The following is a 22,186-nucleotide window of genomic DNA, read 5'->3' as shown; positions in this document are numbered from 1 at the left end:
TAGCCAAAGGGGAGTAGCATCAGCCTCCATAAATCACCCCTTTTATAGTCACGGCAACAGAGGTGCATCTCTCCAAGGTCCCGAGAGTCACCAATGTTATATTAAGCATTTGCTGTGTTTGTGTAATCATCACAGGGTGGATTTGAACCTGGGACCTCCAGAGCTTAATGATTCTAGCGCAGCGGTTCTCCAACCGGGCTGCGTGTATCTGGGGGAGGAGGGGCATGCAGAAGTCTTCCAGGGGTAGTTTTACAACAAGCACCAGCAAAGCCAACTAACATTTCACACCGACAACGACGTGTTTACACGGCTCTGTGTACTATACTCTGAAGGCTGCGTCTAGACGGCATCCCTTTTCCGTAAAAGGGATGCAAATTAGACACATCGCAATTGCAAATGAAGCGGGGATTTAAATCCCGCCCGCTTCATTTGCATAAACAAGAGGAATAAGGGATCTTTCGGAAAAGGCTTTATTTTCCGAAAGATCCCCGTCTAGACTGGCGCTTTCTTCTGGCAAAGCTCTGAGCCAGAAAAAAGCGGCAGCCATGTTTATGCAAATGAAGCAGGGGGGATTTAAGTCACAAGGAGGAAGGCGAAAATTTGTTCCTCTTGGTTTCTGAGGACAGGACAAGGAGTAATGGGCTTAAAGTGCAGCAGGGGAGGTTTAGATTGGACATTAGGAAAAAATTCCTAACTGTCAGGGTGGTCAAATATTGGAATAAATTGCCAAGGGAGGTGGTGGAATCTCCCTCTCTGGAGATATTTAAGAACAGGTTAGATAGACATCTGTCAGGGATGGTGTAGACGGAGCTTGATCCTGCCTTGAGGGCGGGGGGCTGGACTCGATGACCTCTCGAGGTCCCTTCCAGTCCTATGATTCTATGATTCTATGATTCATTTGCAATTGTGATGTGTCTAATTTGCATCCCTTTTACGGAAAAGCCTGAAATGTAAGCACGATAGTTATCTGTCAATTGATTTATTTCATAACTAGCCGGCAAGGCCACTTTTAGCCCGGCAATGTCATTTTGCGTAGATTACACTTATAGGAAAGTTCAAGAAATGAAATATATGTAACAGAAATGTGTTATTAATGTGCTTGCTAAAGGGAAGTAAAAGAGTCGCTTTCAACTGGTAGGATTTCAACTTCAAACATCATTCATTGTATTGACTAATTGCCACACGCAGTAAATTTGAATCAGAAACCCGTAAACTTCCGGAGCTAATCTGCATTATTTGGTGATTTGTCACCGTCACAATTTTCTTTGCACTAAAATGACAGTTGAGTAGGCGACTCCATGTTAATGTTGTGAGCAAATATTTTGATGAGCACGAAGCATAAGAGTCATGACTTTTTTCTGATGAAAAACAAAACCAGTGATTTAAACCTTTCACCCAGCATATTCCAGTGTAAACAGGAGTGCATGCAGCTCATTTAAGTGGCGGGATTGTCGATGCAGAATTTGCTATCTGTAGGTCAGTGGTCCCCAACCTTTTGGGGCTGCTGGGCGCCTGGGGGCGGGGCTGTGCATGCACTGGGCACCCAGGGGTGGGGCTGTGCATGAACTGGGCGCCCGAGCTCTGATTACTCGGCGGGCACACATAAATGCCCCAGCGGGCACCATGGCACCCGCGGACACCACGTTGGGGACCACTGCTGTCGGTGATGACGAAGTATGACTTTCTTTTGCACAGGCAAACCCACAAACAAACAAACTCTTCACAATGTATAATAGATTATATGGTTACAATGAGAACGCCAGCAATTTTCCAGTGCACTGGGACACATCTCCATTTGTGTCTGATTTTGTAAGCAAGCCATGTATGAGGGAGGTGAAACTTGAAGGTACCCCAGACAAATCAGGCTCCGAAAAGGCCCAGGATCACAGTAATCAGAAAAAGGGAAGCTTTTTAGAGACAGGACGATAGGATATTATTGGCATGTATTTGATGGAAGGAAAGAAAGTCTTATGGTTAAGGTCAGACCTGGAGATCTGGATTTGATACCTGCTACTTCCCTGGGGTGTTACTTTAGGCAGGTTGCATAACGTCTTGGTGCCTCAGTTTCTCCCTCTGTACAAAGGGGGTAATGCTACTTCCCTACTGCCCAGGGGAGTTGTGACAAAATCCATTCCTGACCGCGAGGGGCTCTGTCCCCATGGTGACTGGGATCATATACAGGATACGTTTTTGACAAAGTAAAGTTTCAGATTCAAGTTTTCAGTGGATCCGTATAAACAGAAGGGAGGGAGGAAAAAAATATGAGAATCACTTAGATTAGCAAAGTGGGTTCTCAGCCTTCATGCTTCGTGGTGAGGAGGTGCACAGTAGCTGCGGTCAGGAAGAAATCGCCCCTGTGACAACGTCCTTGAGGCTGTAACAACACCGGCAGGTACAGTCAGCCCTGACGCCAGCTCAGCTCTGCCTCGGGAAGGGAATTTGCTGGGCTTGCATGTTAATTAAGTTTCCACCTGGCTCCTTTGCCGCTTGGCAGAGTTTGATGCCGGCCTGGATGGGGAGTGCTCAGCGCGCCCCAAGTCCGTGGGGAGCCAGGTGCCTCCTGGGGGGGTAGGTGGGGCCGGTTGCCGATGGCTTTGCCAAGCGTCTGGCTGTTCCCACCGTGACAGATCAGCGATGCACCAGGCAGCCTTTCACCCTGCGGCCTCCCCCCGGCAGCCCCGCTCCCCGGGGATCTAATACCTGCCTGGTGCGTATCACCTGAAACCGGCCTGGTATCAAGTTCTCCTCTGAGTGACATTCACGGCCATCCCAGCCGCCAGGGAGCTGCGCCAACCCGTGGGCGGCCACCGCGGCCCCAGACCAGAGGAGTGGCAAGACCTCAGGCTGGAAGGTGAGGGGGTTCAGGGGACACCGGGAGAGGAGGGGCCCTTGGCACCTTGCGGGGAGGAGGTGGAATATGCCCAGTTCTCTGCGGGGGAGGGACCCAGCCTCCTTGGCCGTGTCTTTGAGAGGGGACAGAGCCAGGCCGGTGTGTTCACACCATCTCCTCTAGACTGCACTGCACCAGGGCCTAGGGGGGGAGCGGGGGGCAGGGGTGTCTGTGGTCCTCCCACCAGGACCTCAGGGATTAGCCCCATCATCAGCACTGAGACTAGGAACAGGAGCCAGGGTGTCTGGGCTCTTCCCCGAGCTCTGGGAGTGGAGGGGTTAGAGCAACGTGCTCAGATAGCTCCGTCCTGATATTTGGGGCTTTTTCTTATAAAGGCGCCTACCCCCCCCCCCCAAGCATACCGGGGTCTGATCGTTCACCCTAACTGTCTGGTCACCCTTGAGTAGAGCCGGGACAAGCTGGGAGTCAGGACTCCTGTGTTCTGGAAGGGGAGTACTGTCCAGTGGTTGGAACAGGGGGACCGGGGACCAGGGCCCCTAGAATTGTATCCCCAACTCTGCCACCGAGGTGCTGCGTGACCTTGGGTGAGTCACCGGCCCTGACCAGAAAAGCCCTTCGGCGCATGGGTCCCTTTGGTCATGCCAGCCAAGTCAGGTTTCCCCACTTACCCAACAGGGATCACAAGCCCACGCGCCCTTTGGGAAGCACACCGCGATCTCGCATGTGCGCTCGGCCTTGTTCATAGGGTCAATCGGGTCCGATGTGTCCGGTCGAGCTCACTGCAGCGTGCTGTGACAAAACGCAGCCACGGTCTCCCGCCCTGGGGACGGCGGGAGGGTGGGGGGACCGTGGGAAGGGGCCTCCCGATGGGTGTCTGGCAGGGTTTGAGGGGATCCCAGCAACACACCACTGTCGCCCGCTGCCTTCGGACCCCAGCCCAGGGGTGCGGGAGCGGGAGCAGCCTGGCCCGGTTGGGCACCGGGGCCACCCAGGCAAAGCTGCCCACCCGCCCTCCCTAGAGGGGCACCAGGCCCGGGCAGGATCCCAGCAGACCTGCCTGGCCTCTGTGCAGGGACATTGGGCGACAGGTGGCCCTGACTGACAGCCACGCTGGCCTATGGGACCCGGGGGCCCGGCTGGGCCGGCCTATCCGTGGGGCCGGGTGGGAGAGGGGCGGTGCAGCCTCGCAGGTGAGGCGGCTGCAGAGCGACAGGGAGCCAGGTGAGGGGGTGGCCGGGCAGGCGGGGCTCCGACGCCCCCCCCCCGGCCCTTTACCTGTGTCATCTGCTGCCCCCTCGGCACCAGGGATCCAGCTGGGCTCCAAGGGGGGGTCTCTCCAAGGCACAGAGCCCCCCCGATCCAGGGGGGCACGGTGGTGGCATTGGGTCCTGCACTGCCCACGCGTGTTTCCCCGGCTGCCGCCCTCCCCCCACGCCCCGGACCGCATCACTCACTGGCGGGGGCCCAGCTGGGCCGGGGGGGGACTTACCAACACGTGGGGCAGGCTGGGTATAAACTAGAGCCTCCCGGCAAAGGCAACGGGGATGGCTGGGCTGGGTCTGCCTTCCCCCGTGTAAACCGGAGGGATTACCCTTCAGCCAGGCAGGGCGGGGCTAGATCTGACAGGGCAAGTGTAAATCCGGATTAACCTCAATGGAGTCCGGGGGCGGCCGCCGTCCAAAAAGCAAACCGAAGGGTAGGAATCATTAGAAAGGGCTAGAGAATAAGCCCGAGAACCTCTTCTTGCCGCTGTATAAAACCATGGGACGGCCACATCTGGAATCCTGCGCCCAGATGTGCTCGCCTCATCTCAGAAAAGATCTCTTGGCCTTGGGAAAGGTTCAGAAAAAGGCAACCGAAATGCTGGGGGGGGGGGGGGGTGTTGCAGCGGCTGCCGTAAGAGGAGAGATTGATGAGACTGGAGCTTCGCAAAGAGGAGACGGAGGGGGGATATGAGCCAGGTCTAGAAAATCAGGACAGGTGTGGAGAAAGGGACTAAGGAAAAGTTGTTTCATAGCATAAGCATTAGGGATCACCCAATGAAACGGCTAGGCAGCAGGTTTAAAACAAACCAAAGGACGTTTTTCTTCACTCAGTACACAGCCAACCTGTGGAACTCCTCGCCAGAGGGTGTGGTGAAGGCCAGGACTTTAACAAAAAAGAGCTGGATAGATTCCTGGAGGATAGATCCATCAGTGGTGATTAGCCAGGATGAGGAGGAATGGTGTCTCTAGCCTTTGTGTGTCAGAGGCTGGGAATGGGTGACAGGGGAGGGGTCACTTAATGGTTCCCGGTTCTGTTCCCTCCCCCCGGGGCACCTGGCATTGGCCACTGTGGGCCGACAGGACCCTGGGTCTGACCCAGCCTGGCGGGTCTGATGTTCCTGTGCCCGTTGCTGATGCCTGTTGTCTGTTGTTGCCCTGCCTGTAGGTGCGGTCCCGGCGTGTGGGCAGAGCTGTGGGGCTGAGGTTCCGGCCGGACCTGACGGCGCAGGCGGAGGAACGCCCCCCTCCCGTGCGGCCCCCAGACGCAGCTGAGCCCCCACGGGAGTCGCGGCCCCGGCCCTTTTGCGCCACGCGGAGGAACATGTCTCTGGGCTGCGGCCAGGCCCCACTTCCACCGGCGGGCGGCGAACCGAGCAGCCAAAATGTAACCCTCCGCCCCGGCTGCCCGACGGAATCAGGCTGCCCCGGGGCCGGGCGCGGGGTCCCTCCCTGTTCCCCCCCTGCCGACGAGCCCCGGACGCCGGGGTCCCTCCAGGACTAGCGGCCGCCCCGCCATGGCACACGGCTCCGACTCGGTGCTGAGGGACGCGGCGTGCCCCGCCCACTCCCGCGGCTCGGGCAGCGACGCCAGCACGCCCACGCGCTACCTGCTGCGGAAGCAGAACCGGCTGGCGAGCGGGCACCCGCGGGGCATCCGCGCCGCGTCGCCCATGGGCCGCGTCATTCTCATCAACTCGCCCATAGAAGGTAGTTCGCCGGGCCTCTCCTCTCCGCGCCTCTGCTTCCGTTGGGGGGGCTTCTTTGGGGTCACCCTCCATCTCCCCAGCAGTTCCCGACCCATGGCAGGGGGTCACATCCAGCCTGGCCTGCCCCATTGCTAAATGATGGGGGGTCTTGGCATGGGCGAGGGCGGGCTGGGAGGTCCTGACGCAGAACAGGATCCACTGCCGTGAACGGTGCGAGGAGTCTGACTGTGCCCGCCCCGGGGTAACGCCACTGCTCACAGCCCCGCCTGCTGGCCATGGGGTGGTGCCCCATTGCTTGAACCCCGTGAACCCCCCGTGCGACGCACGTCATGCCACGTGCTCCCTCCGCTCCTGCCGTGCTCAGCGCTCGTGCCCAGGCACTGACACCAGGGCTGAGGGCGGCCAACGAGCAATCCTAGCGGAGCGGGATACGGGGTAGAGCCGGAGCCGGGGAGCCAGAACCCCCTGGGTTCTTTCCTTGTTAGGGTTGGATGGTGTGGTGGGCAAAGCACTGGGCTGGGCGCCAGGACGCTTGGGTTCCATCCTGGGCCGAGCTTAGGCAAGGCCCTCCCGCCTCCGTGCCTCAGTTTCCCAGGTGCGAAATGGGAATGATCCCCTCTCCCCATCCCTGGAAAGCACCGTGCCATCCCAGGCGGCTAATGCTTTGAAGGGGCTTTGTGAGGACTTGACTCCGTGGTCGCATGTGGCAGAGGAGGGGAACCTTTTGTGGGTCGGGGGCCGCTGACCCACGGAAAAATCAGTCGGGGGCCGCACACAAGTGAGGAGCAAAAAAGAAAAACCCAACCCCCACTGTCGTGGCCCCTGACTGAGCAGGGGGGGAGGGGAGGCTAGTAGGTTTGTGTTCCAGCCCCATGGTGGGATGGGAGAGGGGCTGGAGCACCAGCAAGGGCTCCCCATTGCTGGGCGGGGGGGCGCTGAGACTTGAGGGCCGGATCCAGACAAGCCGGGGGCCAGATGCAGCCCCCAGGGCTTAGGTTCCCCACCCGTGGCCTGTGGGAACAGGGTATCCGCCTCTGAACCCCTTGAGTTAGTTTGTGAGCGCTCCAGGCGCCACCAGACAGCAGCTGGGGCGGCCGAGTGCCAGGAATTCGGCCTGGCCCGTTCTGGCACCTAGCTAGGCCCGGCCTGGCTCCTGCACCCACAGCCCACGGGGCAGGGCCGGCGCGGAACCGGCCCCCTTCTCTCCTGCGTGTTCGTGCCCTGTGTCCCCAGCCACCGGCGATGAGAGCGACGTGATCCAGGCCGTCACGGTGGAAAGGAGCACGGACGGGAAGCTGGGCTTCAGCGTGCGCGGCGGCTCGGAGCACGGCCTGGGCATCTTCGTCAGCAAGGTGGAGGAGGGCAGCAGCGCGGGTGAGCAGAGCGGGTGGGGAGGCACCATGCGGCTGTGCCTGCCGCCCCGGGGAGACTACAAGACCCAGCATGCAATGCGCCTCCTTGAGCTGGGCAGCCTGGGGCTTGACTAAAGACAGAACCTGCCCTGGGTGGTCCTGCCGCTGCCCCCGGGACTGTGAGTGAGGGGCAGCCTGTATCCGCCCCCCCACACCGCAGCGTTCCATCTTGATCCAGGGAGGCAGGGAGCGTGGCATGCTGGGATTTGTAGTCACCAAGGGCTGTACCTCCGGGAAGGAGGAATTGTGCAGCTGACGTGTCTGTGGGGCTCCTTGCACAGCCGGGGGCAGTGGGTCGGTGGGGACAGAGCAGGGGGGAGCCAGGGAAGGGCGGCACCATGTGCACGTGCGGGTCCTGGCTCCCCGCATCCTGGCTCCCCGCATCCGTGGCAGGGCTGCATCAGGGCCCACAAGGCAGGAGACGTGGGTGCAGGAGACGTGGGTGGGTGGCCCCGGCTGGGTGCTGTCACCGCTCTGTTCCCTGCAGGGCTGGGAGGCTCCGGGCTCCGCGAGGTCTCCGGGACGCTGGCTGGGGTGGGGCTGGTGGAAGGGTTCCTCCCTCGCCCCTTGTGGGAGTCCGGAGTCGTGGGCTTCCCGGCCCAGCTGCCAGGGCAGGGGAATCGGGGTTCCGCAAAGGTCAGAGGTCGTGCCCGGCTGGATCTGGACAGACCCCCCGTTTCCAGTGCTGGGTTCTCCCCCGGATCGAGGTGCCCGTGGGCCAGCAGAACGGGCGGCGGGCAGCTGATTGAGGGGCCCCGGCTGCAGAAGGAGACCCTGCCCTGGCGCAGGCAGCGAGGGGCCCGATCCCCCCTCCTCCGCAGCCCTTGAGACTGGCCCGGTCTCCCCAGCACCCCGGCCTGGCGGCTGGACCGTTCCGAACGCAGGGTGCCCTGGGATGGGAAATGCCGGGGAGGGGGAAGAGGCGGGGCTGTTCCCTCCAGGCTCCTGCGTGGGGCAGGGGAACCCTTCGCCTCCTCTGTTAACCCTACCCGGGATGGACGGGATTTCTTTGGGCTGCGGGCACAGGCTGGCGTCACAGCCCCGCGCTCTGCTCTGGTGGCTCGTCAATCGGCGTTGCGATTAGCCCGAGGAAGGGCGAGGAAGATCACAGCAGCCTCCTCTCGGGGCAGGGTCAAGGCGGGACGCTCCAGTAGCCTGGAAGAACTCAAGGGGCCTGGCCCAGGCCGGTGCTTCCTCTGACCTGGAGGCAGCCTGGCCTAGTGGTGAGGGCACCCCCCTGCAAGATAGAAGCTATGGCTTGATTGCCTAGTCCAGGGGGTTCGAACAGTTTTTCTCATGTCCCAGTTGAAGGAAATCGTTGATGCCGGGACATCATGGGCTCTGGAGTGGGGCTGAGGGTGGAGCTTTGGGGTGCAGGAGGGGGCTCCGGATTTGGGGGTCAGGGATTGAGCATCAGGGGTTTCCTTCAAGTGGCTCCCGCTCAGCCGTGCAGCACGGGGGCTAAGGCAGCTTCCTGCCTCTCCTGGCACCGCAGCCCCTGCTGCACCCCAGAAGCAGCCGGCAGCCGGTTCCCAGCCTCTGGGAGTGTGGAGCTAGTGCTCGGGGCAGAGGCAATACAGAGCCATCTCCCCCTAAGAGCTGGGCCTGCTGGCAGCTGCTTCTGGGGCACAGCACAGTCTGTGAGGCCAGGACACAGCCTCCCCCCCACTTCTCTCCTGATCCCCCTGCAGCCACAAGCCCCAACGCCCGACATTCTCCCCCCCCCCCCCCCAGTGCTGGATCACAACTCATTAGTTGCAACCCACTGGTCCACTCTGCCACTGGCTGCCTGTGTGGCCTTGGGTGCGTCACTTAGCCTGTCCCCCAGACAGCGGTAGCGGGGTACACGCGAGACACTGCGAGGCTGCGGTGATGGGGGGGGCAGCGACCTCCCATCCCAGCCACCCCAACCCTCCCCCTACCGCCCAGCCCTTCCCCTTTGCAGACCTGGCGGGCCTGTGCATCGGAGACAAAATCACGGAGGTGAACGGCGTCAGCTTGGAGAGCATCACCATGGGCAGCGCCGTCAAGGTCCTGACGGGGAACAACCGGCTGCGGATGATGGTGAGGCGCATGGGCAAGGTGCCGGGGATTAAATTCTCCCGAGAGAAGACCACGTGGTAAGCGGCGTGGCCAGTGCGGGGGGGGGGGGGGCTCCTGGCACCCAGGAGGAAGCGTGCGGGGTACAGCAGCAGGAGGAGGGTTGAGGGATGTGGGCGGGGCCATAGGTTGGCAACAGGCCAGGCAGGGGGAGTGAAATGTTTGAGACGCTCGCCCCAAACAGACCTGTTTGGAGATGGGGGCTCAGCCCGCCCCCCCCCCCCCAGAGCTTCCTTAGCGCAAGCTGTAGAGCCGCCTGTTGCTTGCTCCCGTGTGCGTGGGTTCAAGCCCCGCAGTGGCGCTGCGGGAAGGGAAACGCAGAGTCCGCTGCCGAGCCCGTCACCGGGGTCTCGGGGCTGCGGGTGCTGTGAGCTCGCAGGAAGCAAGGCAGGCTCCAGGGAGTGCGACAAGGGCAGGATCTGGGGAGGTTTGGACTCGGGCATTTTCACGCAGTCAGAGTATCCCAGGGCAGGCAGAGAACTCAGGAGGACACTAAGTCCGGCCCCCGGCCCAAAGCAGGACCCATCCCAACCCAATCAGCCCGGCCAGGGCTTGGTCCAGATGGGGCTTAATCACCTCTAGGGATGGAGATTCCACCCCCTCCCCAGGTAACCCAGCCCAGCGCTTCCCCACCCGCCTAGGGAAAGAGTTTTTCCTAATCTCCAACCTAGACCTGCCCCACTGCGACTTGAGCCCATTGCTCCTTGTTCTGCCCCCACTGAGACCAGCCTCTCATAGAATCAAATCCTAGAACCATAGAGCTGGAAGAGACCTCAGGAGTCATCAAGTCCAGCCCCCTGCTCTAGGCAGGACCAATCCCAACTAAATCAACCCGGCCAGGGCTCTGTCAAGCCGAGACTTAAACACCTCTAGGGATGGAGACTCCACTACTTCCCTAGGGAACCCAGCCCAGCGCTTCCCCACCCTCCTAGGGAAATAGTTTTTCCTAATATCCAACCTGGACCTCTCCCACCACAACTTGAGCCCATTGCTCCTTGTTCTGCCATCTGTCACTACTGAGAACAGCCTCTCTCCATCCTCTTTGGAACCTCCCTTCAGGGAGTTGCAGGCTGCTCTCAAATCCCCCCTCACTCTTCGCTTCTGCAGACTAAACAAGCCCCAACTCCCTCAGCCTCTCCTCGTAGATCATGTGCTCCAGCCCCCGCATCATTTTGGTCGCCCTCCGCTGGGCCCTCTCCAATGTGTCCATATCCTCTCTGTAGTGGAGGGCCCAGAACTGGACAGATGCGGCCTCACCAGAGCTGAGTAAAGGGGAATAATCCCTTCTCTAGATCTGCTGGCAGCGCTCCTCCGAATGCACTGCAATATCGCAGCCCATCCTAGCTCAGGGCCTGTATCCCAACAGCCGGGACCTCAGCAGAGGGCCCGAAGTGGCTGGCGAAAGAGCCACACGCGATTTCTGTGCTCGGAAGGCTCCGAGCGATTGTGCGATGTGATGAGATGGCCCCCAGGGGAGAACAGCTCTCCAAGGCTGGGCGAGACCGACCCAACCCCGTGGGAACTCCCCACGCCTGGCGATGGAGCAAAGCCGGCCGGGTAGCCGGCACTAGGTGAGCGGAGGAATTGTGGAACCCAGCATCCAGCCCGGGGCTGCAGCGTCTGCGTCTCGTGGCAGGGTGGACGTGGTGAACCGGCGCCTGGTGGTGGAGAAGAACGGGCCCAGCCCGTCGGCCTGCAGCTCCGAGGAGGGCGTCAGACGCATCGTCCACCTGTACACCACCTCCGACGACTACTGCCTGGGCTTCAACATCCGCGGGGGGAAGGAGTTTGGTCTCGGCATCTACGTCTCCAAGTACGTGGGGCCCTGTCGGCTTCGCGCGGCGCCTCTCGGGCGCCTGGCTCCTACTGGCTCGGGCGCCTGGCTCCTACTGGCTCGGGCGCCTGGCTCCTACTGGCTCAGGCGCCTGGTCCCCAGGGACCTTCCGGGCCTCCCTGGCCTGCGATCTTGCGCGGGGAACCCCCCGGCTGCGGACGGAGACCTGGGGCTGAGGGGCTGAAAGCGCGTTGGCGATGCTCATCGACACAGTGACCAAGTGGACTAGACAGAGGCCGGCCCATCGCCTGGGGGGCGGCCGGTGGGATCTTCGGGGTTCTGCTGACAGGCCATTTCCATGGCGAGCGCGGGGCTCTCGGGGACTCGGTTCCCCCTGCAGATTTCAGGGGGCGGCCCTGCCCTGCCCTGCCCTGCCCGTAAGAATAACTCAGCAGGTTCCTTGCGCAAACGTCTCCACCTTTCCAACAGAAACCACCCCTCCGAAGGGACATGGGGGTCTCGAATGTTCCTTCTTCCCAGTCAATCCATTGACGTTTGCAGCCCCCGCCCCCGGGGGCCAGGGGGCCAGCAGCAGCCTCTGAAATGCCAGGCCGGGTTCCCAGGCTGGGGGTTTGGGCACTCGGCTTCTCTCTGGGCTTGGCAAAAATCGCCCTTCTCCCAAGGACGGTGGGCAAAGCCCCAGGGGGAGTAGAGACCTGTGCAGACCTGTGCGGGTTTGATCCTGCTGTGCGAGAGACCTCTTCCAGCCGGGGGACGGCAGCAGAGTCCGGGCCAGAGACGCCCCCCTCTTGTCCTCGCTCCAAGAGCAGACGCAGACGAGCCGGAGAGTAGCCTGAGCCAAGCACCCAGTTTGGGGCCAGCCTAGCTTCTCCCGGCTGATGGCCAGAAGCAGCCGGACCCGCATCTGACTGAGAGAGTTTGGGGGGGGATCGGAGGGTCGGGGGGGGATCGGGGAGTCGGGGGGGGGATCGGGGAGTCGGGGGGACCCAGCCCGGTTCCACACGTCCCCAGCGCCGGGTGCCCTTTGGGGAGTTGAGCCAGGCTGGGGGGCATCCCCCGGTCCAGCTGCCTGCCCGCGGCTGTCGTTCCAGGGTGGACCCCGGCGGGCTGGCGGAGCAGAACGGGATCCGAGTGGGAGATCAAGTCCTTGCAGCCAACGGAGTCAAGTTTGACGCCATCAGCCATAGCAAGGCAGTGGAAGTGCTAAAGGGGCAGACACACACCATGCTGACCATCCGGGTAGGGCCTGCCGCGGGGCGCCGGGCGGGGGGCTGTGCCGCCCTGGGAGGGGGCTGTGCCGCCGCCGGGCGGGGGGCTGTGCCGCTGCGGCCTCGGCACGTGGTTCGGGTCCCGGGAGGGACTCCGGCGACTCCCAGCCCGGAGCCACTGCTGCGTGGGGGCCGCCGCGGCGTTCCCCTGACGTAGGCGGCTCGGGGGAGCTCCGGGCTGTGGCCGAGCCGCGGGGCGGGCCTGGCGCTCGGGCAGATCCCCTTTCAGGGGAGCCGGCGGGCGGCTGCATTATTCATGGCAGGCCCTGGCGCGCAGATCGGGTTCAGCTGGACGCCGCCGCGCCGGGCAGCCGGCCACACACTAACCCTCGTCCTCTCTCGGCATCCAGGAGACGGGCCGTTTCCCCGCCTACAAGGAGCTGGTGGCCGAATACTGCTGGCTGAGTCAGTGTAAGAGAGCTCCCCGCAGCGCCTGCCTGGGACGTCCCTCGGGCAGGTTCCCCGGACGTCTGTCCGCAGCCGGGAAGCGGGAGAGGCCAGCCTGGGGCTGGGAGCCAGAACTCCTGGGTCCTGTTCCGGGTCTGACCCTGCCTCTCCGCTTGGCCTCGGGAACCGCCGGCTGAGGGCTCAGCTGTCCAGCTGTGTTGGTCCCTCCTGGAACGGGCCTGGAGATCCCCGGGCAGGGTGCCATGCTGTGCCAGGGGGTGCCACCCGTCTTGGGCAGGGTGGCACTTCCCAGAGGCTGCTGTGCCACACGCCACAGACCCAGCTGCTCCCAAGAGCTCAAACTCCTGGCCATAGGAGCGCAAGGAGAATCCCTGTTCTCTACCAGCAGTACAGGGCCTATGACACGTAGCTGGGCAGAAGGGGCGCATAGACACATATGCAGCTAGCATCTCCGCCAGTTCCCAAGCAGGGCCTCTGGGTTCCACACGACAGGGCCTGGACGCTGACCAGCGTTCCCTGTAAGCTGAGCACCCACACCCCGCAGCAGGTGTTTCTACGGGTGGTGCACATCTGCACATGCCTTGGTGCACAGAATACAATTTATTCTGCACACAGATGGAAAAAATTAGAGGGAACATTGAGGAAGACCTTTTGCGACCCCCCAGGGGCCATGGCTCATGGTGATCCCTCCGCTTCCTGGCAATTCTCACCCCCCCATCTCCTTCCAGTGACCAACGGCCAACTACAGCAGCTCTCACAGGCCTCAGAGACCAGCTCCTCCATCTCCTCCTACTCCTCGGGCACCCCCTTCAGCTCCCTGAACGGGCGGCCCCAGCCCCCGCTCTCCGGCCTCGCCCCGGCCCACACGGTGGACGTCTCCATCTCCACGGAGGAGCCTCCGGCGCGCAGCCGCTCCCTGGAGCGCGTGGAGACGGCCATCCAGACGGACCTGCCCCCCTGCGGCGAGGGCAGCCCGGGGCCGGAGACCTGGCGCACCGTGCACCCCCCGGAGATCCTGAAGGACACGGCCATCCGGGCCCAGAGCCCCCCGGAGCCGCTCCCCGGCAAGCAGCGCCGGCCCTTCTCGGGCAGGGAGCGCTGGGACTCGCCCCGCCTGGCCCTGCTCCTGGCGCTCAGCCGGCCCCGACAGCCCATCAAGAGGTCCCAGAGCTCCCTCGCCGTCGGCGGTAGGTGCTGGCGCCGGGCGTGGGCTGGTGGGGCTCTCGCTGCGTGGGCATGACGGTGCCCCCTGTCCCGCCCCGCTGCCCTGCCGGTCCGGCCCTGCCCCCCCCAGCCCTGCCGGTGCCCCTCACTCCTGCCCCACAGCCCCTGCCGGCCCAGCTCTGGGCTCCACCAGCCCTGTGATCCATGCCTGCATGCTCCCCCCCACCCCGACCTGCTGACCCCAGCCCCAGGATCCACCTTAGGCCCCCCCACTCTGGCTCGCTCTGCCTGTCCCCCACCCCCAGCCGTACGCCGGTGCTGCCCCGAGCAGCGAATCCCCCTCATGGGGCCACATGGGCTCTGCCAGCCGCGGGGGGACCTGCCCAGCTGGGAAAGCAGGTGCCACCGCCCGCCTGGCACAGAGTCCCTGCAAGCCCTGTGTCCGGTGGGCACCTCGCTTCCCGGGCCCTTCCCCCGACTCCCCACGTCCTTGGAGCACAGACGGTGACACCCCAGGAACTGCTGCTCCCCTAGTGACCCCCAGAGCAAGCCCTCGACCCGGCGCCCTCCCCGACACCCCGGCCTGGAGGAGCGTGTGCCTGGGGGGTGACACCCCGTCTCCTGCAGCCATCCGGCCGCATGGCCGACCTGCCCCCTGTGCCCACCCGGGAGCTCGGCCCCGTGGTCTGGGCAGCCCGCAGTGGGATCGGGGGGCGCCGTGGCTCCCGGGGAGCAGGGCACCGGCTGGCCCCGGGGGCAGAGGCTGCGCCAGCGTCTGAGACGGGGGCGAGAAGGATGCTCCCGGCGGGAGCTGGGGGCTGGGCAGGGTGGGTGTCTGTGGGCCCGGGGCCGACCGGAGACTCTCTCCTGGCGCCAGAGGAGAAGAGGCCGGAGTCGCCAGCGCCCGCCGGGGACAAGGCCGGTCTGCGGCGCTCCAAGACCCTGGTCAACCTCTTCTTGCGAGGCAGCCGGGCCAAGCAGAGCTGGGCGCCGGGCGGCGGGGGGGCCGGGGGGCCAGGCCGGCGGGCACGGGCCAGGTCCCCGGCCAGCCCCGACAGGGAGAAAGGTAACAGGGAACAGGGCACCGGGGGTGGGGGGCTGGAATCAGCCCGGAGGCCATGTGGGGGGATGTGGCCCACTCGGCTCCGGGGGGGCACCGTGGAACTGCCCCAAGGGGATTTACTTTTGATCTCTAGGGGGTTCCCCCCCAAGCCCAGGGAGACGGGCAGTCGGGTTCGTCAAGGCCCAGGGGGCGAAGTGACTTGCCCAGGGTCGCAGGTGGTCGGTGGCAGAGTCAAGGTGACCACAAGTCTCCAATTCCCAGCCCCTGAACCTGTCCCCCCCCCCCCCCCCACCCCACACCCTGAGCTGGGAGCCTGTCGCAGCCTCAGGGCCCCCTCCCGGCGCCAGCTCACTCGCTGGTCACCAGGGAGCCGGTGACCACCCCCCCCCCACAGGGCATTACCCCCTGGCTCCCCAGGGTGCTGGTCAGTCACCCCACATGCTGCTTTTGCCCCCTGCTTCCTGCCTGCAGCCAGCGCCCTGCAGAAACTCACCAGCTGGAGCCTGAAGCGGGGTAACTGGGGTGTGCATGAGTGTGCTAGTGTGTGTGCATATGTGCGTGTGAGCCCGTGTGTGTGCATGTGCATGTGTGTGCTAGCATGTGCATGTGTTTGTTAGTGTGCGTGTGCGTGTGCATGCTTGTGTGTGCACTAGTGTGTGCTTGTGCAGGTGTGCATATACATGCACGTGCTGACGTGTGTGATGGTGCTCACGTGCATGCGGGTGCCATATGCCTTCCTGCTTCCTCTCCGGGGGAGCCCTGCCTCCCTGGTGCCCTGGTGCCCTGGGGCGGGGGGATGTGGGGCCCCCACTTGAAGGCTGGGGGGGGTGTCTCACCCGTCCCTGCTGCTGGGCTGCTCCCTGCAAATCCACAGGCCCGGGAGGGCAGGGTCTGGGTGTCTGTGGGGCCGTGGCCAGGCGGCTGCACTGGGCCGCGGCGCTTTGGTCTCTGTGGTCTGGGCGCTGGACTCGGGGGCCCGGTTCGGAGCCAAGGGGGGTTTGGGGAGAGCGGAGCAGCCAGAGCCCCGGCCCCCCCCCCCCCCCCCCGCAGCCAGGCCGCTGCGGGAGAACAGCCTGCGACTGCTGCCGGCGAGTGGAGTCGCTCCCGCCGGGGCCCATGGGCACCGGCCGTGTCCTGGCTGTCGCCCCAGCGTGGGGGTGGGGGGGGCTCTCTGGAAATCCCTGGCGTCCGAGCTCCCCGTGACCTCACTTTGCTGCTCCCCAGACAAAGGCCCCGTCGGCGGCCTGGGCCCCCCAACCCGCGCGCCCAGCCCAGCCGCCGAGAGCCGCCTCCGCGACCTGGCCGCCAAGCTGCTGACGGAGGACGAGGCGGCGGCCGTGCTCCGTCACTGCACCCGGGTAAGGCCAGGCCCGGGCCCCCCCGCCCCCCCATGCTGCTCCCACTCCTGTCTCCGCCACTGCGTCCCCATGGCGCCCCTCTGTGCCTCAGTTTCCCCCACCTGGCCCCAGGCGGTGCCTGGCTCTGCCTGGGGCTGTGTGCGCTGCCTTCCCCCGGGCCCTGCCAGCCTGCCCCAGAGCCCCCCAGGGACCCGTCTCTGGGGCCAGAGAGGCTGAGCCGGGGGCCTGCCCCGTGTGTGTCGACTGTGACCACCAGATGGCGCTCGGAGCCCGCCCATGGGTGTCAGCCCCCGACCCCCTTCATAGCCAGGAGAGGGGATGGGCCCAGAGAGCATCCAGATTAACCCTCCCGCCCGTTGCCCCCCCACTTCCGGGCATCTCCACTGGGCAGCCCGCGAGGGGACAGGGGCACAGACTCCCCCAGGGTCCCCCACCAGCTGGCGGGGAGATGGTAACAGTGAGGCCAGCCTGCAGCGTCCTGAGCCCCATGAGACAGCTGGGGAAACTGAGGCACAGGAGGACGGCGTCTCACACACAGAAGCCTGGCTTCCTGGCTCCCCCCGCCCCTCACTGGTCAGATGGGCTTAGGCCAGGGACAGGGCACAGCCAGTCTGAGCGCTGGCCAATGGGGTGATGTGGGGGGAGGGGCTCAGCTGTGATGGGGGGGTGATGATCAGGCCATGCCGTGGGGCGGGAGGGCCCAGCCATGTGGGGCAGGCGGTAGGACTAGCCATGGCATTAGGGCCCATTGCGTCAGTGCCAAACCATGCCCCTTGGGCCCACAGCTCGACATGGGGCCGGGCCCTGTTCTCACTGAGCCGGGTGTCAATCCGGATCGGCTCTGACGTGGGAGAGTCCTGACCTAGGCCAGATGGGGGCTGACCAGGTCCCCCCTCCCATGGGGGGAAGCATTATTCCCTGTGCTGAGCTTGTCGCTGGCTGCTGCCCCTGGGCCCACCCCAGAGGTGGCTGCATTTCGGTGGCAACAGGCTGCCTGGTGCCCCGAGCTCTGCCCAGCCTGACCCCCACCCCCCCATCCTTTGCCCTCAGTACGTCAGCGAGGGCGGTGTGGAGGACTTGGTGCGGCCGCTCCTCGCCATCCTGGACCGGCCCGAGAAACTCCTGCTCCTCAGGGACGTCAGGTGGGTGGACGAGGCTGGGACGGAGGGTCTCTCTGTGGGGCAGAGAAACAGGCCTTGCGCCGGGGGGAAGGAGGGGGGCCTGAGGCTGGTTCTGGGTTTGCTGGGGCCTGGTGGCTGCCCCTGGGGCCATCTGTACCCTGCCTGCGCTGGGGCGGTGAGTCGGCAATGAAATCACTCGGCCCCGGCTGCAAGGGAGAAGGCTCTCGCGCCGCGTCACGAGATGGGACAGGCAGGGGAAGTGCAGCAGGCTCCCTAGGATCACCCCGCCCCGCAGCAGTGGAGTTTGGGTGCTTCCTCCCTCGGCGTTGCTGTGCGCTGTTAGGCAGCGTCCGCGTTCCACCCCAGAGGTGGCTGCATTTCCTGGGCGGCACCAACAACGGCTGCCTGGGCTTGCCCCTTGCAGGAGCCTGCTGGCTTCCACCGACCTGGGCCGCTTCGACAGCATGGTCGCGCCGCTGGAGCTGGAGGCGTTCGCCACCCTGAAGAGCAGAGCAGGTGGGGGGGGGCTCCCCGCTAGGGCTGGGTCCTGGGACAACCCCCCTAGACCTGCGCCCAGGGCGGGAGGATCCCAGCTACTGGCCTCCCCACGGGTGGGAGGGACGCTCACAAACTCCCCCTGCTGCTGTGTCCCACCGGGCGGCACCAGGGTGGGCTCAGCCCATCACCCCGGCATCAGGCCTGCAATGGGTTGGGCGCAGGGCCGCCCCTGTGGGGATGCTGGCTGCTCCCCCATGCGCTTCCTGGGCCGGACCCCACAGCAGAAGAGGGGGGGTGCCTGTGAGGGCTGCGCTGGGATGTGGGGGGGGCAGGATCACAGCTTCAGTCAGTGTGGGGCTGGGCGCTGCAGCCCCTGCCCCCCAGCACACAGGGCCTGGGACAGTGGCAGCCTGGCACCGCGTGGGCACCGGCCCAGAAGCAGCACCCGGCCCCTGCTAACGCCCGTCTGCGCCCGCCTGCAGGGACCGCGTCCGCCCTCCGCCCGGCGCAGCAGGACACGCCGCCCCGGAGACGCCTCATCACACCTGTGCCTGGTGGGTACTGCCCCCCGGCCCCCAGCGCCCTGCCCCCCTGCACCCGCAGCCCCACTGCCCCCCCCGGCCCCCAGCGCCCTGCCCCCCTGCACCCGCAGCCCCACTGCCCCCCCGGCCACCAGCGCCCTGCCCCCCTGCACCCGCAGCCCCACTGCCCCCCCGGCCACCAGCGCCCTGCCCCCCTGCACCCGCAGCCCCACTGCCCACCCCTCCTTCCTGCCCCCGGCCCCCAGTGCCCTGCCCCCCAGCATCCGCAGCCCCACTGCCCACCCCCTCCTTCCTCCCCGGCCCCCAGTGCCCTGCCCCCCTGCACCCGCAGCCCCCACTGCCCACCCCCTCCTTCCTCCCCGGCCCCCAGTGCCCTGCCCCCCTGCATCCGCAGCCCCACTGCCCACCCCCTCCTTCCTGCCCCCGGCCCCCAGCGCCCTGCCCCCCTGCACCCGCAGCCCCCACTGCCCACCCCCTCCTTCCTCCCCGGCCCCCAGTGCCCTGCCCCCCTGCACCCGCAGCCCCCACTGCCCACCCCCTCCTTCCTGCCCCCGGCCCCCAGCGCCCTGCCCCCCTGCACCCGCAGCCCCCACTGCCCAGCTCCCTTTACCCCCCCTGCTGCCCAGTACCCAGATCCCCCCCCCGGCACGGCGGGCTCTGTCCGCTAGTGGGTGACGCAGCTTTTTGCCGCCAGCTGTGTGGGGTGGTGCCCCCATGTCCCGGCTGGCCCCATGGGGCTGTGGGGCACGTATGGAAAGGCCCCGATCCTGCCAGGGCCTGGAGCAGCCCTGCAGGGCTGGTAGGGCTGGGCCCCTGGGTCCCAGACCGGGGTGGGGCTGGGGGGCTGGGGCGCTGCTGACAGCCCGTCTCTCCTTGCAGACCGCCGGGGGGGCTTCCTGCTGCAGCCGCTCCAGGCCCCGGAGCCGAGGGGCGCGGCGGAAGAGGGGGGGGCCCCCCGGGCAGGGCTGGAGGGCTCCCCCCAACGGCCTCGCCCGCCGAGCTCCCCGCCCCTGCCCGACGTGCCCCTGGACGCCCGCGCGGCCCCCCACGCGCCCCCTGCGGCTGCCGGCGGCGGGGAGCCCAGCTGGCTGCTGGCGGAGCCGGCCGGGGGGGCACAGCCGGCGGGGCGGGGGGGGGCCGAGCCGGGGCAGGACTCGCCCTACGTGGGGCTCAGCAAGGCCCGCCGGGCCCGGCCACGGCTCTGCCAGCTCTTCGCGGGCGCCCCGCCCGCCAGCCCGGGGGTCCAGGGCGCAGAGGGGCAGGCCCAGAACGGCCCCGGCCCGGCCCCGCAGGAGCACGAGCTAGTGACCGTCCACCTCTCCAAGCTCCGGCAGGCCCTGGGTGAGTGGCGCCCTGCCCCCCTCTCCCCCCGTGCCCGCCCTGCCCCCCTCTTCCCCCCGGGCGCCCTGCCCCCCTCTCTCCCCCCGGGCGCCCTGCCCCCCTCCCCCCCCGTGCCCGCCCTGCCCCCCTCTGCCCCGTGCGCCCTGCCCCCCTGCCCCCCCGGGCGCCCTGCCCCCCTCTCCCCCGGGCCCGCCCTGCCCCCCCGGGCGCCCTGCCCCCCTCCCCCCCCGTGCCCGCCCTGCCCCCCCGGGCGCCCTGCCCCCCTCCCCCCCCGTGCCCACCCTGCCCCCCTCGGGCGCCCTGCCCCCCTCTCCCCCCGTGCCCGCCCTGCCCCCCTCTTCCCCCCGTGCCCGCCCTGCCCCCCTCGGGCGCCCTGCCCCCCTCCCCCCCGTGCCCGCCCTGCCCCCCTCTCCCCCCGTGCCCGCCCTGCCCCCCCGGGCGCCCTGCCCCCCTCTCCCCCCCCGGGCGCCCTGCCCCCCTCCCCCCCGTGCCCGCCCTGCCCCCCTCTTCCCCCCCGTGCCCGCCCTGCCCCCCCGGGCGCCCTGCCCCCCTCTTCCTCCCGTGCCCGCCCTGCCCCCCTCAGGCGCCCTGCCCCCCTCTCCCCCCCGTGCCCGCCCTGCCCCCCTCGGGCGCCCTGCCCCCCTCCCCCCCGTGCCCGCCCTGCCCCCCTCGGGCGCCCTGCCCCCCTCTCCTTCCCTGTGCCCACCCAGCTCCCCCTCTGGGCACCCTGCCCTGCCCCCCTCGTGCCCGCCCAGCTCCCCCCTCTGGGCTTCCTGCCCCCCTGTGCCTACCCAGCTGCCTGCCTCTGGGCACCCTGCCCTGCCCTGCCCCCCCTGTGCCCGCCCAGCTCCCCATCTTCAACCCTCTGCCCCACCCAAGCCACTCACAGCCCCTCCCTGCCCCTCTGTGTCTGCCAAGCCCCCCCACCTATGGGCTTCCTGCCCCCCATGTGCCTCCACGCTTCCCACTCTGGGCTCCCTGCAGCCCCTCCCTGCCCCCCAGCTACCTCCTGAGCCCCATGCCTCTGGATTCCCTGCCCCCAAGCTCTGCACCTCAAGGTGCCCCACCCCCATGTGCCCCCCACCCACGCTCCCCACCTCTGGGCTCGCTGCCCGCCCCCCTCATCCCAGGGGCTCCCCTGCTCCTGGCTGGGCTTTTCCCGGGGCAGCTGAACTCTGGGCCGGGCCCTGGTGGGCGCTATCACGATCCCCCCCCACCCCGGGGTGCTGTGCTCAGCCCCAGGGAAGCCTGGACGGGCAGCGGAGGGACACGGGAGCCGCGAGGGGGAACTCGCCTGGCCCAGGCCCTGGGGGAGTCACCGTCAGGCCCAAGGGAGCTGAGCTCTGGCTGTGTTTGGGTAGGACCTAGTGTAATAGCAGCCTGATCTGCTGGGGGGGTGGGGGGCACGCTGGGCCCTCCCTTCAGTCGAGATACCAGCCCCCCTCCAGCCCCAGGAGGCGCCCTCCAGTTTGGGGTGTGAGTGGCACTGAGGGCGGGGGACTTGGGGGGCAGCAGTGGGGCTGGGTGTGGGGCTGGTGGAGCCTGCCATGGAGCCAGGTGGGCTCCCTAGCCTAGGGGAATGAGGACCCTCTCCCCCCATATGCATGGCCAGCTACAGGACTTGGGGGGCTACCGCCGACCAGGCATCGGGGCCACCCATAGGTGCCAGCTGGGGGGGCGGAGTCTGGGCAGCCCCCTCTGCCCCAGCTCCTGCCTCGCTGCCTTCCAGGGATCAGCATCTCGGGCGGGCTGGAGTCCAAGGTGCAGCCCATGGTGCGGATCGAGAAGATCTTTCCCGGCGGGGCGGCGTTCCTGAGCGGGAGCCTGAAGGTAGGGGGTGGGGCGCGGAGGGCAGGCTGGGGGTCACACCCATGGCGGTGAGCCGGACGCATAGTGGGACGGCCCAGCTCTATGACCAGCCCGGGCACCCCCTGGGCTGGGCAGAGATGGCAAAACCGCGGTGCGGGCTTTGCTTAGGGACCAGAGGGGCAAAACAGTTGCATGTTGCCATCAGTAGGGTTCAGAGTTAACAGCATGTTGGCTGAGCGCAGGGGCAGCCCAGCCTCCCTGGGGCCATTCTTTGCGGCTGGCAGCAGGTGCAGGCCAGCGCCAGACCTGTTAGCTCACAGCTGGAAAGGTTCTTTGCCAGGCGCAAGGTTGGGGTGTTTGAAAGTGGAGGGGGGGGCGGTGTCTGGATCCAGGGACCCAGCTGGCAGGATGGGCCCGGCCCAGCCCCAGATTTTAATGCATTCTTCCTGCCCGCCAGCCTCACTGACCCCTTGCATGGTTGGGGA

At 66.2% G+C, this 22,186-nt stretch overlaps 1 protein-coding gene across 2 annotated transcripts in view; it reads left to right on the top strand.

Moving 5' to 3' along the window:
- PDZD7 (PDZ domain containing 7) overlaps positions 1-22,186 on the top strand; it is a 36,130-nt gene that overhangs the window by 12,344 nt on the left and 1,600 nt on the right. Inside the window, exons 1-15 of one of the 2 annotated variants that reach the window (XM_075935590.1) lie at positions 1,623-2,851; positions 5,282-5,823; positions 7,056-7,196; positions 9,180-9,354; positions 10,971-11,147; positions 12,221-12,368; positions 12,748-12,808; positions 13,534-13,992; positions 14,847-15,035; positions 16,257-16,390; positions 17,441-17,532; positions 17,936-18,027; positions 18,492-18,563; positions 19,431-19,892; positions 21,622-21,722. In XM_075935590.1, coding sequence (XP_075791705.1) covers positions 5,631-5,823; positions 7,056-7,196; positions 9,180-9,354; positions 10,971-11,147; positions 12,221-12,368; positions 12,748-12,808; positions 13,534-13,992; positions 14,847-15,035; positions 16,257-16,390; positions 17,441-17,532; positions 17,936-18,027; positions 18,492-18,563; positions 19,431-19,892; positions 21,622-21,722 — 2,496 coding nt within the window. In that variant the 5' untranslated portion in view covers positions 1,623-2,851; positions 5,282-5,630. Of the gene's footprint in view, positions 1-1,622; positions 2,852-5,281; positions 5,824-7,055; positions 7,197-9,179; positions 9,355-10,970; positions 11,148-12,220; positions 12,369-12,747; positions 12,809-13,533; positions 13,993-14,846; positions 15,036-16,256; positions 16,391-17,440; positions 17,533-17,935; positions 18,028-18,491; positions 18,564-19,430; positions 19,893-21,621; positions 21,723-22,186 lie in introns of those variants that run through there. The other variant, XM_075935591.1, reaches the window with a different exon arrangement.

The sequence above is a fragment of the Pelodiscus sinensis genome, chromosome 8 (genome assembly GCF_049634645.1).
Source record: "Pelodiscus sinensis isolate JC-2024 chromosome 8, ASM4963464v1, whole genome shotgun sequence".
In the NCBI taxonomy this organism is placed as follows: Eukaryota; Metazoa; Chordata; order Testudines; family Trionychidae; genus Pelodiscus; species Pelodiscus sinensis.
The sequence above is the reverse complement of the archived record's forward strand: the minus strand, read 5'-3'. Positions and strand labels throughout refer to the sequence as shown.